This window comes from Bison bison, unplaced genomic scaffold (assembly GCF_000754665.1).
Source record: "Bison bison bison isolate TAMUID 2011002044 unplaced genomic scaffold, Bison_UMD1.0 scf7180017864375, whole genome shotgun sequence".
In the NCBI taxonomy this organism is placed as follows: domain Eukaryota; kingdom Metazoa; phylum Chordata; class Mammalia; order Artiodactyla; family Bovidae; genus Bison; species Bison bison.
Genome location: NW_011494947.1, coordinates 4,641,316 through 4,658,668, shown reverse-complemented (window position 1 = coordinate 4,658,668; position 17,353 = coordinate 4,641,316). Strand labels below are relative to the sequence as shown.

Genomic DNA, 17,353 nt, shown 5'->3' with positions numbered 1-17,353 from the left:
AGTACTGGGAAATCCCGTGGACAGAGGAGGCTGGCAGGCTGCCGTCCACGGGGTCACAGAGTCGGACACAACTGAGTGCGAGCGCGCACGAGTCGGTTATCAGTTTGACACCTGCAGTTTGGAAAAGTTGCTTCCAGATCTAAGCACATGGTTCTGGGAAGCAGGGTGCATTGATCCAGTGAGCGGCTGCCTGTGCAGGGAGGTGAGGATTCTTAACAGCCAGCTCCACGGAACAGGCCTTGAGTGGCTGAGTTTAGGAGGCACCCACTGGCTTTGGGGCCTGGCAACTGGGAGCTGGTTTTTAATGCATCAAGGATTCTTTCAACTCAAGGCTCGAAGACCTGGCTTGGTCAGGGGCCTGGAGCAAATCCCGAACCTTGATGGTCCCAGCCTGGGCCTTACCTGCCCTGGTCCCAGGAGGAGACTCCGCCTCACCTTTCCCTGCTTCTCAGCCCTGCCTTTGTATTAAAGGGAGGCTGGCGCGGGAGGCAGGGGTGGCTTGGGCGCTCCCAGGCGCTTTAAACTGCTTAGCATGCATTTCACAGCCTCTCTGGGGCCAGCTGTTCCTTTCTCCGCTCTGGGGCCTGTTTGCTGATCCCCTCCCCACCACCCTCCTCTCCCCCTCACCCCTCCCAGTCCCTGTGCAAAATTGCTTTTGAAAAGATCCACTTTCTGCTTAATTAAACAATGAGGAGCGTCCCCTCGCACATCTGTAAACCTCCTTCTGAGGCCAGTTTAGCCCACAAACTGCTCCATTCTTACCTCCATTCACTTGTAAATAGACCCTCTGATGTTCCCTCTACCCTCTCTTCTCTTCTCCCCCCATCCCAGCTCTTTCTTCTCCCCTTTCAGCTGAGGCCTGGGGTAGACTCCCAGAGTCCTGTCCTGGAGCCTGGTGGACTTGATGGGGACCAGAGCAGCTTAACCTGGGGGAGAGAAGACATAGGGGACCGGCTCTCCCGAGTCTGCACCGTTGGCGTGGTGGTCCCCAGGCCCAGCTAGGCTCTGTGGGTGGGAGGGACCGGAAGCCAGATTTCAGGCTGGGAGAAAATCTCCCCTTGGATGCCTGCAAGAAGAGGTTGGATGAGGGTCGGCTGTGAGACATCAGATGAGACCGGAAGTTCTATTGACACCACTGGGAGTGGGGGGCGCCACAGTGGGTGGTCGTTGTCCCCAGACAAGGACAAATCCAATGGGGCATTGGATTCTGGTGGGAGCCTCTGTAGGTCTAAGAGGGGTGTGCATGGTGCCCTTTCCCAGCGGCCTTTAGGGGAAGGTTCTGGCAGCCCCCGGGATAAGGAATCCTGAATCACTGACATTCGTCTTGTCTGTTTGACACCATGCTAGGCCTGCCGCTGGCATCAAGACCTGGGTTATTATCCCTCCCTTGTCCAAGGATGGCGCTGAGACTTAGGCGAAGTGACTTCTACCCAGGGCCGCCTAGCACACACCCCAGGGCCTTCCAGCTCCAGAACCCAGACTCATAAGCACTCCGCCATGAGAGCAGCAGCCCCGTCCCATCGCTTGCTCTTCCTGCAGTGAGCAGGCCAGGTCCCGAGGCCTCCTGCACGGGAAACCCGACATGGGGTTGTGCTCATCTCCCTGCCCTGGTGCCGCGTGCCCTCAGCGTATGAGTCCTTCCACTGGGGCTGTCCAGGGAGCCTCTGAGGAGTCTAAACATCTAAAGGGGGCAGCAAGGGAAACTGAAGGGTTCTTCCTCTGGCTGACGGAAGAATTACAGCATGGCCATGCCAGGCATAGTGCCAAGAGCTTTCCATGGATCATCTTATTTGAGCCTCAAAACACCCCTCAGAGGCATTTTTACCATTGCCATTTTACAAAGAAGGAAGCTGAAGAGAGCTCCTTACCCAAGGTCGTTTAACTAGGAAATGACACAGTCAAACTCAGACCCACGTGCTCAGTAAACGTGTCCAGGGCGTTTTGTGTGTGAGGTTCTGTGCTGTGTGCTAGGGCTCAGGCTCCCAAGGAGGGGGCCCTCTTCCCCAGCAGCCCCTCTTCAAGGCCCCTGCATGCCCTGCGCAGTCCAGCCAAGGCTGCCTCCCTGGCTGCATCTCGTGCTGACCTTCCGGCCTTCTCAGTTCTATCACCTTGAACCTGCCAATTCCAGCCTGCCTCAGGTCTTCCCATATGTTCTTCCTTCTGCCTAGCTTGCTCCCCCCATCCCACCCAACTCATCCTTGGGGCCGCAGCTTCAATGTGAACACCCTCAGAAAAACTCGTTCTGCTCCCACACAAAGGAGAGCACATTTGTCACGACTAATGAAGTACCGTCCACCTCCCCTGCCAGACTGTGGCTCCACACGGGCAGGCTCTGTGTCCGCTTGTTCTCCGCCATCTCCGTGGCACCTGGCACATAGTAGCTGCTCAGTAAATATTTGTCTCCCGAGCGATTTCCTGAGATCGCCGGAGGGCAGCCAACATGGGAAGCCACGGAAGGCAGGAGGACACAGAGAGGGAAGGTGACAGTGAGGTTCCCAGAGCCATCCCCAAGCCACCACCAGCCCCTGACTCTGCTTAACCCTTCCTCCTCCCCTGGGCGCCTTTGGAAGCCGACCATCTGGCTTGGAGGCTATTTGCATATTGTCTGGGCCTCAGCAAGCCTAGCAAGATGTCCCTGGGGGTGTGTTTCAGGCCAGGCCAAGTGGCCCTTGCTGCCTGCGAAGGGAGCCGGGAGTTCCACCTCTCCCCACCCCCAAATCCAGGCATGGGGGAACAATACGGATGGTGATGCCGTGGCCTCACCATGGTAACAGGCTATCAAGAATGTGAGCCGGCCTGGGGGGTACAGAGGAGGGAGGGGATGACCTCAGCAAAGAGGAGCGTCATGATAAATGAGCCAGCACCCGCAGCAGACGCCCCCCGGCCCAGCCCTCGGGGACACCATGACGCTGCCGTCACTGGGATGACCCCGACATGACCATTAGTCCTCCCCGCCGCCTCCAGCCTACGAGAGCAGAGCACAGGTCCTTCCTTAGAGGGAGCCAGGGCGGTGACCCAGGGAGTCCTGGTTCAGAACAGGCCAGCGGGGGCTGTGGAGGTGCAGCTGGTGGCCCTCAGGCCAGGCCCTGCCCAGGCCCTCTGAGCACCACGCACACAGTCAGAGCCCCACCCGCGGGGGCTGGCTGACGGATGTGTCAGACCCCGGCAGCTCTATCGAGCGGCCACAAGATGTATGGGCTGGCGGCCTACCAGACAGTGCCAAGATGGAGGCCACGGGGAAACCTCTGAAACCCAGGCCTCGGGGAGGAACCCAGCCAGGAGTCGAAATGGACTACAGCTACTTGGAGGCAACACACCCCATCCCTGCCCGCTCCAGGGACCCTGAGGATTCCAGTCGACTTTGTTTAAAAGCAGGAATTAAAATGGAAAGGCGCAGTCTTAGCCCGTGGCCACTGCCCATGGCCCCGTGCTCTGCTGGCAGACGATCCAGGGGAGCTGGCACAGAGCAGAGTGAGCCAGGCCATCCAGAGTGTAGCCTGCCTGCCTCCTGAGGGGGTGGCAGGCAGGCCCGTAAGAGTGCCTTAAAACCCTGCTCAAGGCTGGTGCTGTGGGTGACACGCGCTGGGCCTAGCCTGGGGAGAGCCGGGCCCCTTCCTGACCCGAAGCCTTTTCCTGGCCTGCATGCTAGGAGTCTGCCTCCAGTCAGGGAAACCAAGGCAGTTCGTGGGCCCTTCTCCAGCTTAGCCCCTGAGCTTTGTCTTGGCACAGGCCCAGGACAGCAGTCCCCTCTGAGACTTTGACTCAGGAGGGGCATGGCTAACCTCCAGCCCCCTGCTGGCTTCCCAGAGACTAGTTGTCCTCTCAGAGAGAGAAGAGTCCTGCAGCCTCGGGGATGCTCTGCTTGAGGAGTGGATCATTGAGAGCCATAGCCTTCGAAGGGGTGTTAGTGTGCGTGACCTGGGAACCTGACCCCCGGAAAAGGAGAGGTGGCCCTGGGGACATGTGGCCTCTAGCCTCCAGATGAGGTGCAGAGCTTGGTGGCTGCCCCAGAATCACACAGAGGCAGGTCTCAGTGTCCAGCCGAGCAGGAGAGGCTGTGGTGACCCTTAGCCTCTCGCTTCCTCCTGGTAGCCGCCTCTGGCCTAGAGGGCTCTGCAAAGTGGGGAGCAGAGGGACTGATTTGTCAGCATCTCTGGCTGGTGAAGGATCCTTCTCCTTCTGCCAGAGGAAATTAACTGATGTTATCGGCTCAGCAATTGTTTTTCTTCCCTCACAAAGGGAAATATATGCAGACCTTCCCAGAGCAAAGCTGAATGCTCCCCATCTGGGACTGGCTGGGGAGATAGAGGTGGAGGGGCTCTCTGAGAAGCCTGCCCCTGGCAGTGTCAGACAATCTCCTAGGCCTCGTGAGTGGACGTCTGTGTCTGCCCTTTCAGACGTGACTCTTCCGCCCACTATCCACCTTGAGTGCCCGTTACCTCTTCTTACAGCTTTCAGCAAGGCCAGGTGCCACTGCCTCTGAGAAGACCTCTCTGGTCTCTCCAAGTCCATTTCCTCACCTTGGAAACCACAAGTCCAGGCGCCATGGCAGCCAGGTCTAAAAGAGGCCCTCTGAGCCCCAAGTGCATGTCCTCCTGCTCCGGGCAGGGCCCTCAGGGCCAGAAGCACTTGAATTTGACGTTAGTTTTGTTCTGTGCCTTCCTCTGCAGGGGATATCCGCAGCCTCCTTGTCTGGATCAAGAAGAATTTGCTAAAAGAGCGGCCAGAGCTGTTCATCCAAGGAGACAGCGTGTGAGTCCCTTTCTCCCCTTCCCCGAGGAGGGCGGGCTGAGGGAAGGAGGTCTGAAGCCCTGGTTCAGACTCCGCCTCCTCCAGGCCTTCTCCCCTTGATCCTCTTCTTAGCCCTCCAAGGAAGGGCTGCTGCTGCCCAACTCTGTGGAAGTTTATTTCAGTTTCTTGTTACTACATTGGACTGTTGGGTTTTTTTTTCCCCCAAAAGTCCAGGTCAGGAGATTGGTAAATTTACCAAAAAAAACCACACAAAAACTTAGATCCTGCCTTCTGGATACCACAAACTTGCCAAAGAACCTTGCTCAAGTGACTTCCCTTCTCTGGGCTCAACTGTTCTCTCTGTACAGGCAGCACTGAGAAAAGATGATCCCCAAGGTCTCTCTCATCCTCTGACAGCCTGGGACAGACAGTGCCCTCCCAGTGATGGAAATGTTCTCTCTCTGTGCTATCCAGTGTGGTGGCTGCTAGGCGTTGAGGATATTGAAACCTCGAAACGTTGGTAGTGTGACTGAGGAACCAAGTGTTCTGTTTACTTGAATGTAATTTAAACTGAAGTGTGCCTCATAGATTCCGGGCCGTACAACGCAGGTCTCGGGTTACAGGGGTCACCGCACGCATGTGCACGCGCATGCACGTTTGTGCTCACTTGAGGACACCCCTCGCCTGGCCCAAAGCTTCTGTGTCTGTCTCAGGCCCAGCTCAGCCTCCTGGGAAAGGATCCAGGTTCCGTGTGCCAAGAAGTCACTTTACCCCTACAACAGGGCCATCCTCATACGTCACAGAAGTGGGCAGGGCACCTGTGGCACTTGTTCCTCTGCGGAAGCATAGGTTCACCAGCAGGCCCTGGGGGCTCAGGCTGCCATCCGGCCTGGAGCCCAGGTCGTGGTCCAGCAGCTGTGGCGGCCACCCCCAAGGACAGCAGTGCTCTTTGGGTCCTTGCCAGCAGGAACCAGGTTAAGTAAGGTGCCTGTTCAGATGTCGGCCTACCCTGCCTTACTCCAGGGAGGGTGGCTCTCAGGCTGTCAGGGGCTCGGGGGCCACTGGCAGACTTCCCTGATTCAGAGCAGCCAAGACGGCCTCCTCCCCAGGATGCACATGTGGGAGGCCTGGGACAGTGAACTTAGACCCCTGGAAGGATAGGCTGCTGCCAGTGGTTCCCTGGCAGCTCCCACGTGACATCCCACTTCATCTTCCCCGGGGAGCTTGTGAGGAAGACACTTAGGATTTACCCTATTTTCAGATGAAGAAACTGATGCTCAGCGAAGCAATGCCCCAGATCTGGGAGGTGGCAGTGGAGTTCTCACGTGTGTTCCATCTGGCCCTCAGACTGGCCTGTCACCTCCTCTCCCTGGGCGTTCTCTGACGGAACCCCCCAGAGCAAAGGTGCCCCTCCACCCCTTAGACTCTGCAGCCCAAACATCTAAGCTTCTGCCCCTGCTCTCGCCAGCTCCTGCCATTCACACCCCGCTACTCACCACCATCTTTCCCACAGGCGGCCAGGGATTCTGGTGCTGGTTAACGATGCCGACTGGGAACTGCTGGTCAGTACCTCGGGGAGCAGCCCTCCCTCGACCCCTCCCCAACCCACCGCTGTGGTAGGAAAGCCTTGGACCTCGCATCAGGCCCAGAGTGGCGGGGTCACCCTCTGTCCAAACCTGGTGTCCAGACGGCGGCTCCTCAAGCTTCCCATCCTGAGTGAGGAAGGCGTGGGTTGCTGGGGAAGTGGCGAGCTGCCCTCCATCCTGGAGGTTTGCTAGTTAGCGGATAGGGTACCCACTTCTTTCTGGTAGATTCTGTCTTCCCCTCTCAAAGCAGCTAGCCCCCATGCCCCACTTCCCCTCTCAACACCCTGGGGAGAAACTGGAAAAGTGCCCTTGACGGTCTTCTTATTTCTCTTCTGGACCAGGGTGAGCTGGACTACCAGCTTCAGGACCAAGACAGCGTTCTCTTCATCTCCACGCTGCACGGCGGCTAAGGGCCCCTCTCCGTGCCTGGACCCCCTTGGGGTCGGGAGAACAGAAGAATCAGACAATCCCCTGGGGCCCTACTTCCAGATCTTCCTGTCCCCCTTGGCTGCTTTCTTCCCTCCTCTGTCCCTTGAGCTCCCTCCAGGCAGGGAAAAGAGGCCAGGTGCTAAAAATGAGCCTTTCTCGGGCACGTGAGCAGGGGAAGGCAGCCGCCCGAGCCGGGCACTCCTCCTCCCAGCAGCTGAGGTGGGGGAGGGTATCCCTCCGCGTGGCCGGAGTGGAGGGGGTCTGTGCGGCCAGGTGACCCAGCTGCTGTCCCTCCTGTGTCTCCCTGAGTGACTGCTGACAAGGCACTGCCGCTCCTGGGCTGCGGTGCCTTCCTGGGGAAGAGGAATGAACCTCACTAGCTGATGGCAGGCCCCTCCCCTCTCAAAGACAGGAGGAGCCTTCGCCTCAGTTTCCCCATGTGGACAGCAGAGGGCTCTGCCTGTCCCCCATTGATATCATTATGGAAACCCCAGCTGGGGTCCCCTATTCAGCGCCGACTGCCCCCCACGCACACACACAGCAGCTGCTCCTCCAACCACACCCCTCCTCCTGCTTCCCCACCCACAGCCCTTGACCCTGGCCAGCCTCCCCCAACATAGGCCACCAGATGGGCTCCTGAGACCCTCCCCCCCACACACGGCAAAAGGCTGCCTGTGTGCAGCTCATTCCACTGGGGATGGAGAGCGGGAGGGTGTATGCTAGACCTTGGACTGGCAAATAGAGGCCTGGGGTGGGGGGTCAATGTGTCTCAGTTTCCTCCCTAACGACAATGGAATTTTTATAATACCTGAAAACTGAGGGGACTTTCCTGGTGGCTCAGACAGTAAAGAATCCACCTGCAATGCAGGAAATGTGGGTTCGATCCCTGGGTCTGGAAGATCCCCTGGAGAAGGAAATGGCAACCCTCTCCAGTACTCTTGCCTGGAGAATCCCTTGGACAGAGGAGCCTGGTGAGCTACAGTCCATGGGGTCGCAATAGTCGGATACGACTGAGCGACTGACACACACACACAATTGAGATACTTGATGGTGCAAGGGCACACTTTCTCTACTCTCCCATCTCCTGCAGGAAGCAGGATGGGGCAGGCAGCACCTGGGAGGCAGGGTGACTCCCCCACCCCCATCCCTTCTGGAAGTCTAGGGGCCTCAATGCCTGCAACAGCTGGCCTTGGGCAAATAAAAAACTAAGTTGTTTACTGGCCTTGCCTGGAACTTCATCCTTAGAAACCGAAACCGGTGGGACCCCACATTCCCCCAGCTGGCAGTCACTTCGCTGGTCCCACCCTCCCTGTCCTCACCCCAGGGCTTTCAGAACTGCCCTTCACCCAAAAAAGAGCAGGAGTTGAAACCCAGACTATCCAGACACTGAGAAGGGATGATATGGTTGGGCCATCTGGAGAAGGGGTGGCAGGGCCAGTCTGTGCTGACCAGTCTGGGTCCCAGGACACTTCCCTACCCGTATGTCCGAGGCCAGGCTTTGCCCCACAAGCCGCAGCCAGCAGCCTCGGAATGGAGGAAGCATAGTTAAGACTGCTGAGCCCCACTTCCCAAGACCTGGAGAAAAAGCTTTGTTTGCTGGAGGGAGACCTCAAAAAAAAAAAAAAAATAGGGCATTAACATCATCCCGCCCCAAACATTGTTTTTCATTAAATGTTAATAATTTAAGGTGGAACTGCTCTCACTCTGCAGTGAGACGGAAGTGCTGAACAGTTGTCCTAGCAGTGCTGGGGGCTGTGCTCATTCTCAAGGCCTTGGGGACAGATGCCCCCCTGGCTGGTGAGCTTCTCGCCGGCGCTGCTGCAGGTGGAGGAAGGCCCTCCAGGTGTGTGTGTGGGTGGGTAGGGGTAGCCATGTTGAGGTTATGGGTGCAAGGGAAGGCCAGCGTGGGTGCAGGTGCCTGTCAAGAGAGAGGCTTCGTGACCAGCCGTTCTAGGTGCTGAGGTCAGGGTCTCCATGTTAGGCAGCAGGGCAAGGGACAGCCTCGCTTTAAGGATCAGCCTGTCCGGCTTCTTGTAACCTGGAAGGGAGGACTTCAGCCCCGCTGGGCTTTACGGTGCCCCCATTATCCACTCCCTACCCCACCCCCCACAGCATTCCAAGTCCTGGAAACTGGGTAAGAGGATTCCTTTCCTGCTTGCACTGGGGAGAGGAGGGGTAGAAACGGGCTAGCCCTTCCTCCCCAGTACCCCAATTAATGCATTACTGCTGAGGAGTAGGGCAGGAAGACACGCTGCTGGGGAAAGCAGGTTCTCCACGCTAGGAGAGGTGCCCTGAAACTCGCCAGGGCCACACTCCACAGCATTTGGGGTCATTTTCCAGCTTGAGCACATTAAGGGTCAGGGATGGATGACCCGGGCTCAGACCCAACACCACCCAGCTGCCCCCCTGCCAAGGCAACTCCTGAACCCACTTTTGAGGAAATAAACAAATAAACCCCACTATCTCAGAAGATTTGTCTTTAATGAAAAGGATTCGTTTTCCAAGTTGTTTCCCAAGCCGAGGCAATTACCCGGCTGGAGCGCATCGTTCTGGACGCTTCTCCGACTCCAGCAGCAGCCGGAGGAAGCTCAGCCCATCGGTCGGTCTGGAGGAGCTGGCGGGAGGGGTCGGTTTATTGGAGATTTAGGGGTCGATTTAGGTTTGTTTTGGAGGTATTGGCAGGGGAGGTTAGGTTATAATCAATTCAAAACGAGTTAGCAAGCGCAGTCCGCCGGCATCTCCTTTCGCCCCCGACTTCCTGCGGCTCCGGCCGAGGACGAGCTCTCCGGACCACAATTGGGCCCCGCCGTGGCATGCCAGCTTCGTTCCCGGCCGAAATTTGAAAAAGGGGGGAAACGACGCTATCGGCTGGAGGACCCCGCCAGCCAGGACTGGTCACCCGCAGAGGAGGAGGAGGACGACGACGACGACGAAGAGAGGAGGATGGCGGCGCTGGTGACGGGGACCGGCGTCCCTCCTTTGCGCTCCCGGCCGGGGCCGCGATGCTCGCGCTGGGGCCAGCCAGCCGCCACCCGAAGGGTCTTGCCTGCGCAGAGCTCGGTTCCCTGCGGCTCCCGCCCCTGTCGCTTCCAGAGCTCAGCCACAGATGTCCAGCCACAATTCTCGGTTGGCCGCAGACTCGTACAAGAATTGCGTTTGGACAATCAGTGGCGAAGCTCCTGAGTTCAGGGCCTCGGTCTCCTGCGGGGTTCCGCTTCGCTCCTGTAAAGCACCGGACCAGATCTCCGGAGCTGCGCGGACCTCGCAGACGCTCGGCGGTCGCGGCCCATCCCGCGGTAAGGTGGACGAGCAAGCACGCGGATCCCGACCCTGCGTGGGGATACCCGTCGCCCCCGGCGTGCGTCTCCTTCGATCGCGGCCCGGGGTCCCTAGAGTAGCCCGCGCTGGGTCTCTGCGCCGCCCCAGGTCGGGGGAGCCTCCTGTGTCAGGCCTGGGGAACCCCGACTCCCCTCTCCCCGCCCCCAGCCTGGGCTCCCCAGGTTCGCTAGGAATCCGGAAAACGGGGGCCCGAGGCGGGGTCGCGTTTCCGAACCCGGGGTCCGGGCTGCTGCACCGGTGGGTCTCCCGCCCCCGCCCAGCCCCGCGCACGCACCGGCTCGGGCGCTCTCCCTCCCTGTGGCTGAGTCGCGGCCGGGGCGCCGGCGGTGGCAGCGGCGGCAGTGGCTGGGACGGCGGGGAGCGCTGGAATGCGCCGCCGGGTCACCTGCAGCGCCCGGGGAGCCGGGCTGGGAGCCGGCGGGCTGGCGAGGCGCAGGGCTGAGCCCGAGCGGGCGCCTCTGGCGGCTCGGGGCCGGGGCGGGCTTTTAGTGGGCCGCTCCAACAATACGGGCCTGGCGCGGAGAAAGGGGCTCGGCTGCAATTGGTACTGGATTTGAATAACGCCACGGGGCCATCAATGGTCATTGTGTCGGCGGGTAATGAATCTCCGCTGTCTCTCGGGCTGGCCAGGCAGCTGCAACCTGCGCTCAGGCAGCTCTTAAAGACATAGCGTGCCCCTCCCCGGGGGCCGTCCCCCTCCCCGCACCGGCAGGACCCCTCGCCCTCCCACCCCCATCCTGCATCCTGGACTCCCAGTGCCCCGCCTGCTCCCTCGACTGAACCCTTTGCCCATCGCCCCCTCCCTCCTCCTGGGCCGGGCACCCGCATCTCGGCCCTGCACTCCCATGGACCTAACTTAGGCCCCTGACCTTGACTGAGATCCCCAAGAGTGCCCAGGGGACCCCAGAATCTTTGAAGGCTCAATCCTGCGCCACACCCCCACCACACACACACAAACACATCTGCATTAAACCTGAGGCCTCAGGACCCCTCCTGCCTTAAGCTCCTGCCCCAGGGGCTTGGAGCTGGAGGGTGAGGGGAAACAGTATAGAGGTCAGAGGGTCACCCCCTTAAAAGGCTGTGCTGTCGGATAAGGGAGGGGAGATGCAGTCCCAAGCCCCCCCGCTGAAGATACCATCTCCAGAGACCACACCCCCACTAGGGGTCTGGAGACTGCCCTCTCCCCAGCCAAGGACAAGGGCTTACTCCCAGGATACCTCCTGGCGGGCTCCTGGATATCTCAGCTCTGCCAGGGACGTGGGGGTGGGGTGGGGGAGCAGAAGGGCGTGAGAGGGGCGTGGAATCTATTCATTCTTGTCTGGTCATTGTCTTTTCCACTGGACAGCCACTCTGGTCCAGGAGGGCAGGGGCTCCGTCTAGGTCTGATATGCGCCCACCCCAGCCCAGACCAGCCAGGTCTGATGCAGAGAAGGCTCTCAGTCTACAGGGGGACATAGACCCAGTTCCTGACCCTCAGAGCTCACGCCTGGCCATTCTTCCCTTTCCGCTCTCCATGTACTCCAGGGTTCCCCAGGCACCAAAGCAGCCTCGCCCCCGCTGCTGAAATCCTCCCCTCTGCCCACACTCCGTGGGCCACCACTCAACTGCAAGTCTCCGTCCGTCTGTGTTCTTCACTGGATCAGGAAGTAGGTCTTCCTGTCTTTTTGCGTTGAGAGCCTAGGACAGTGCCCTGTCCCCAGACAATCACTGAATAGCCATCGCTGACTTCAACACGAACCCCATGAACTTCGTGGAATTTCTTACGGAAGTTGAGAAAAAAGGCTTCTGATGAGTAATACTCCAAGTTGAGGTTTTATAGAGAGGGAGCCCTGCTCACCATGTCCTCACTCACTCCCTGGGAATGCTCCATCTGATAATAATAACTGTGACAAGTGCCTTAAGTACCGAGCACTAGGCGCCTTAAAGGTAGGAGCCTGTTAACTCCTCACAGCGACCCTGGGAAGTAGGCACTGTTGTCAGCCCCATATTACAGACGAAGAAACTGAGGTTGGTGGCTAGCTAAGTCCCTAGTCCCCAGTGGCAGGTGACAGAGCCAGAGCTGGAAGCCAACTCCCACCCTAGATTCCCATCCTCGATGTGAAATATGGATACCCAGAAGATACGGAGAGGACTTGCGTAAGTGCACACTCAGAAGTGAAACTCAGGAGGCACCCTGTGTCTGTTTATAAATTATAATCCAGGCCCAGCCCCAGACCAGCCTGGCAGAAACACAACCTTGACAGAGAGAGCGCGAGGAGTCTCTACACGGGTGTCTGTCAGAGCTACTTAAAGCTGTCAGTCCCGGACAGAGGAGGGTCAGCTCCCGTCACCCTCAGGGAAACGAAGGCGCCTTGAAGGGTCCTCCCGCCAGTCACTGAAGAGATATTTATAGCCTGCCTACTGTGTGCTAGGTGGGGACTCAGCCGTGGGCAGACGTCCCCGGAGGAGATGCCCAGCAGAGGAGAGCACCAGGAAAGGAGAGCCGTCCGGAGGAGAGGAGGGGCTGGCGAGGGGAAGGCGGGTGGGCGCTGAGGAGGAGGAAAGGGCACCTCCAAAGCCAACAGGCAAAAAAAGAACTTGGGGAGTTCTGGGAGGGAAAGAGCTCTGGCATGGCTGGAGCACGAAGGGAAAGTGGCGTTAGAGCCAGGATTGACCCCCACAGGGCCCCGAAGGATGCTGGGAGGATCTGTGATTTTACCCTAAACGCAGTGGGGATCCTGGAAGGTCTGAGAAGTTCAGATTTACATATTTAAAGGTTTGCTGGCGCTGGAGTGTAGCAAGTAAGGGGGAGGGGGGCGGAATATAGAGGCAAGCTGGCCTACAACAGAGACCAGTTAGGCTACTGATGATTTGCAGGTGAGAGCTGGTGAGGGGGCTGGGCTTAGGTGATGGCAAAGCAGAGCACCTGCGCCCCCCACCCGCAGTTCTTAACAGCAGTCTGGGTGACCTCAGGTTACTTGGCAATGAGTCACATTTAGGGAGCACCTGTACCATGTGTATGCCGGTACCTGGGAGGAGGGGGAAGGGGAAGATGAACAGAGTTTGACATTACCTGTCCAGAAGTATCTCCATCCAGTGGACAGACAGACAGGCACACAGAAAGGAACCAGCCCCAGTGAAAGGATGAGGGCCACAGGAAAACCCTTTAACTGAAGTTTTAGCAAAATCCTTTGCGACCGTACAGGACTAACATTCTCCCAGTAGGAAGGAGGTGAGCCCGTGTTTGGGAGAGGCAGCATCGCCTTGTGCCTCCAGGCAAGTGAGTTCCTACAGCCTGAACCTTAGTTGCTGCCTCTGTGAAATGGGGCCATCATGCCTGTTCTGCTTCCCTAGAGATGGTTAGATGGTCATGGTGTTGAGAAAGTCCGTATACACCTTACATTTGCTTGCAGTCAGGTTTTATCGTTATCTTCCAACACACACACACACGTGCACATTCACATTCAGGCTCAAGTGTGCATGCAAATCTTCTGTCTCTGCTCTCTCCCTTCTCCCTTATTAAGAAAGACCAACTCTCAGGAAGAAGGTGGCAGAGTCACCCACACTGCCAGCTAGGCATGCCCTTCCTACCAGGACTGGCATCTGACCAAAGACTAGACCAGACACTGTGCCCGGCACAAAGGATATGCTCAAGTAATCGAATTGTTGAATGAATGGGTGCATGCTTTATAGGAGTCGTACTTCAGTGAATGGGTGGATGGACGGACAGATAGATGGATGAGAAAACAGACATTGGGACAGTTAATGGAAGATAAAGTGAATAAGGAATTCACTGTGGGTGCATAATATAGCCACTCAGCTGAGGTTCTAAGTGTGGGGCTGGAGGCACTGCCACGGGGGGCTCATTCAAGGGGGCTTCCTTCACGCTGCAGCTGTGATTCTGTGCTTCAGAGGCAGGCTCAGGACCAGAGCTTGGCGACAGGTGCATAGGAAGCAGCTGTGGCCACAGGTCAGTCAGGCTGCATCCCTGTTCCAGATATGTCCACCCCCGGAGTCCTGTCCCCGAATGCTCCTGTCAGTCCAGGTTTCACTGTGGCCTGGGAGAGAGGAAAGAGCCCACCGGTGACTCAGTGAGTCCCCTCAGCCCAGGCCCTTGCCGGCTCGGGGCTCCTACTGCCCCATCCGTGCAGAGTTCTCTAAGAGCAGCCAGTGTTCTTACATGGCGACAGGCTGAGTGGCCTGCACTGGAAATGAATGGACAACCTGACACATCCCCAGTCTCAGAAGATGACACAGCCCGGCCACTGGCCCCACTCAGAGGGCACCCTCAGGGCCCCTCCACCCTGTGCAATAGATTGCAGTTTATGAAAGACATTCTTCTCCATGAAACGAGCAGAGGCAGGAGAGAGAAACCTTCCACACTGAAGTAGCGACCTCCCCAACCTGCTTCATCCCCTCATGCTGTGCTGTTGTCTTTATTACACATTGTCGTTGCCCTTCAGTCACGCAGTCCATGCGACCCCATGGACTGCAGCCTGCCAGGCTCCTCTGCCCATGGGATTTCCCAGGCAAGAATACTCGAGTGGCTTGCCAGTTCCTTCTCCAAGGGACCTTCCCAGATCAGGGATCGAACCCACATCTCCTGCATTGGCAGGTGGATTCTTTACCACTGAGCCACCAGGGAAGCCCTTTATTACATGTAGCCTTCCCTGAAAGCCTGCTATTTACCCACTGTCGAATTTGTCTCTCCCCTAGAAAGTAAACCCTATGTGGACAGGGATCATGTCCTGTTCATTGCTCTGTCTCCAACTCCTAGAAGAATGCCTGACTCTTAGAAGGTGCTTATATTAATTGCCAGGGTAAAGAGATAAACATTAATAGAGGGGCGGGGCGGATGTATAGGTTATTGTAATCTAGTTCAAAACAACCATATATTAAGTTCCAGGTGCTAGGCTAAACACTTCTTAATAATATTTATTTTTATTTATTTGGGTGCACCAGGTCTTAGTCGCCACCTGCGGGATCTAGTTCCCTGACCAAGGATAGAACCTAGGCGCCCTGCAGTGGGAGTGCACTCTTAGCCACTGGCCCACCAGGGAAGTCCCCTGGGCCAAGCACTTCTCAAGGCTCCCGGCTTTGTGAGGAACACTGTTAGTGTTCCCATTGTACACACCAGGAACCCAAGGACCGGACAAAGGAAGTGGCTGCGCCCAGGTGCAGAGCCCAGCTTTAGAACCAAGTCTGCCTGTCAGCATAGGCCATGTTCTTAGCCAGGCCACCATCTGACACCCCTGTTTCCCCAGCACCCGGTGATGTTGGAGCCACTGAAGTTAAAAGTTGGGACTCAGACGTATTGTCTGATTCCATTTAAGGAAATATTCAGAATAGGCAGATCCATAGAGACAGAAAGCAAAAAGTGGTCACCTAGGGATGGAGAGAAGAGAAGTTGGGGGGAATAGGGAGTGAAAAGTAATGGGTACGGGGTTTCTTTCTTGGGGTGATGTAAAGGTTTGAAAGTTGATTGTGGTGATGGTCACACAACTCTGAATACACTAAAAGCCATTAAACTGTACATTTCGTGTTTTAAAACTATTTATTTATTTGGCTGTATCAGGTCTTAGTTGTGGCATGCGGCATCTTTCATCAGAGCACGCCCAGCCTTCTTTAGTTGGGGTGTGTGGGCTTCTCTCTAGTTGGGGTGCAGGCTCAGTTGCCCCATGACATGCGGGATCTTAGTTCCCCGACCAGGGATTGAACCTACATCCCCTGCATTGGAAGATGGATTCTTAATCCCTGGACCACCAGGGAAGTCCCCAAGTTGTACATTTTTAAATGGGCAAATTGTATGGTATGTGGGTTACATCACAATAAAGCTGGTGTTAAGAAAACGGTTGGGGCTCAGGAATCTTCACTTTCTGCCACTTCCCTGGGAAACACATCACATTCTCTCTGAGCCTCAGGTTCCTAAGCCGTTAAAAGGTGGAGGGGAATGAATGTCTTATGGGGTTAATGTGAGCATTAAATGAGATAATACACGTTATTATTCTCATTTTATCAAGGGGTAGAATTAGGCCAGAGAAGGGAAGTGACCTGGCCCAGGACGCAGAGCCGGTGGGTTACAGGTGAGGGCTCAGGCCTGGGCCACCGGGCTCCACCGCTTCTCCAGCATTCTGTGGACTGGGTCCCCATTTGTGTCCCCGTCCACCTAGTCACCGCAACTCGCTTCCGCCTTCCCCTTTCTCTTGGGCTCTGAGGCTCTGTCTCCCCACTGCCCACACCCAGGAGCAGACCGAGGTAGAGAGGTCCCCCTAGAGCACAGCCCCCAGCCTACTCCCCTCCTGGGGCCATGATGCTGTCTTGCCTTTGCTTGTAATAAAGAAAATATCTCAGCTACCCTTCCACGGTTGCTTGGCAACCCCAAAGGGGGTGGGGGGGAGCAAAGGGGAGGAGGGAAGGGGGAGGACTCTGGAGCCAATCTGGAGACAAAGAGTAGGATTTGGGTGACATGGAGCCTGTTCTTAGTGCTAACCTGGCCTGGCCGGGGTGGCGGGTGGGGGCGGGGGGCTTCCTCCCACCCCAGTGTCTCACACCAATAAATATGGATTAGGGAAATGGGCAGAGTTTTTCCCACGGGCCTGAAAGGCCGCATCTGACCTTTCTACCCCCTTTATGTACCAACGTGACAGTCAGAGGGAGCAAAGAGCGGGACCCCCCTGAGAAGCCTCCCCCGTGGCCTTCTGACTTGGGGAAACTTTTCACCCTTCTCCCTCCCCTGGGGCCCCAGACCAGGTCACAGCCCCCCCGCCTGGGGCCCTGGGCCCAGGGATGAGGAAGAGGCTACTCTTCAGGTGGGAGTCAGGAGCTCCCAAGCCTTGAGGGCCCAGGGCCAGGCGTGCAGCCCTGCGTCAGCCTGTGAAGGTGCTCCCCGCCTCCAGTGCCCATCCCCTGCTCCATCGCTCTGGCTCTGTGCGCCCTCCCCGCCCCACCCACCTCTCGCCCCCACCCCACCCCCCCCACCCCCCCCCCCCCCCGGCCTCCTGTGTGAGGAGCCCTGCTCCCTGCCAGGCCCTCATACAGCCCTGTCCCTCTTCTCTTCTTTCCTGACCTCACGTCACACCCCTCTTCCCCACCGCCTCAGCTCCATTTGTTTCCCCTCTTTTACTCTTCTCTGGGGTGGGCCCCCTGCCCCAGTCCCCCCCAAATTCTGCAGTACCCCCCAAACCAGGAAGCCCTTGAGGAGGCTGGCATTCCCGAGGGGAAGATGGCAGGAGGGGGTTGCAAACAGAGGAGGGTGGGGGCAGTGATCTCTCTCCCTGGTGCCCTGGTGC

The 17,353-nt window shown here is 57.6% G+C and overlaps 1 protein-coding gene across 1 annotated transcript in view; it reads left to right on the top strand.

The window, feature by feature from the left end:
- URM1 (ubiquitin related modifier 1) overlaps window positions 1–9,205 on the top strand; it is an 18,326-nt gene extending 9,121 nt beyond the window's left edge. Inside the window, exons 3-5 of the mRNA XM_010856853.1 lie at window positions 4,671–4,752; window positions 6,245–6,293; window positions 6,659–9,205. Of these exons, the coding sequence (XP_010855155.1) occupies window positions 4,671–4,752; window positions 6,245–6,293; window positions 6,659–6,727 (200 nt within the window). The 3' untranslated portion in view covers window positions 6,728–9,205. The remainder of the gene's footprint in view (window positions 1–4,670; window positions 4,753–6,244; window positions 6,294–6,658) is intronic.
- The last annotated feature ends 8,148 nt before the right edge of the window (window positions 9,206–17,353 follow it).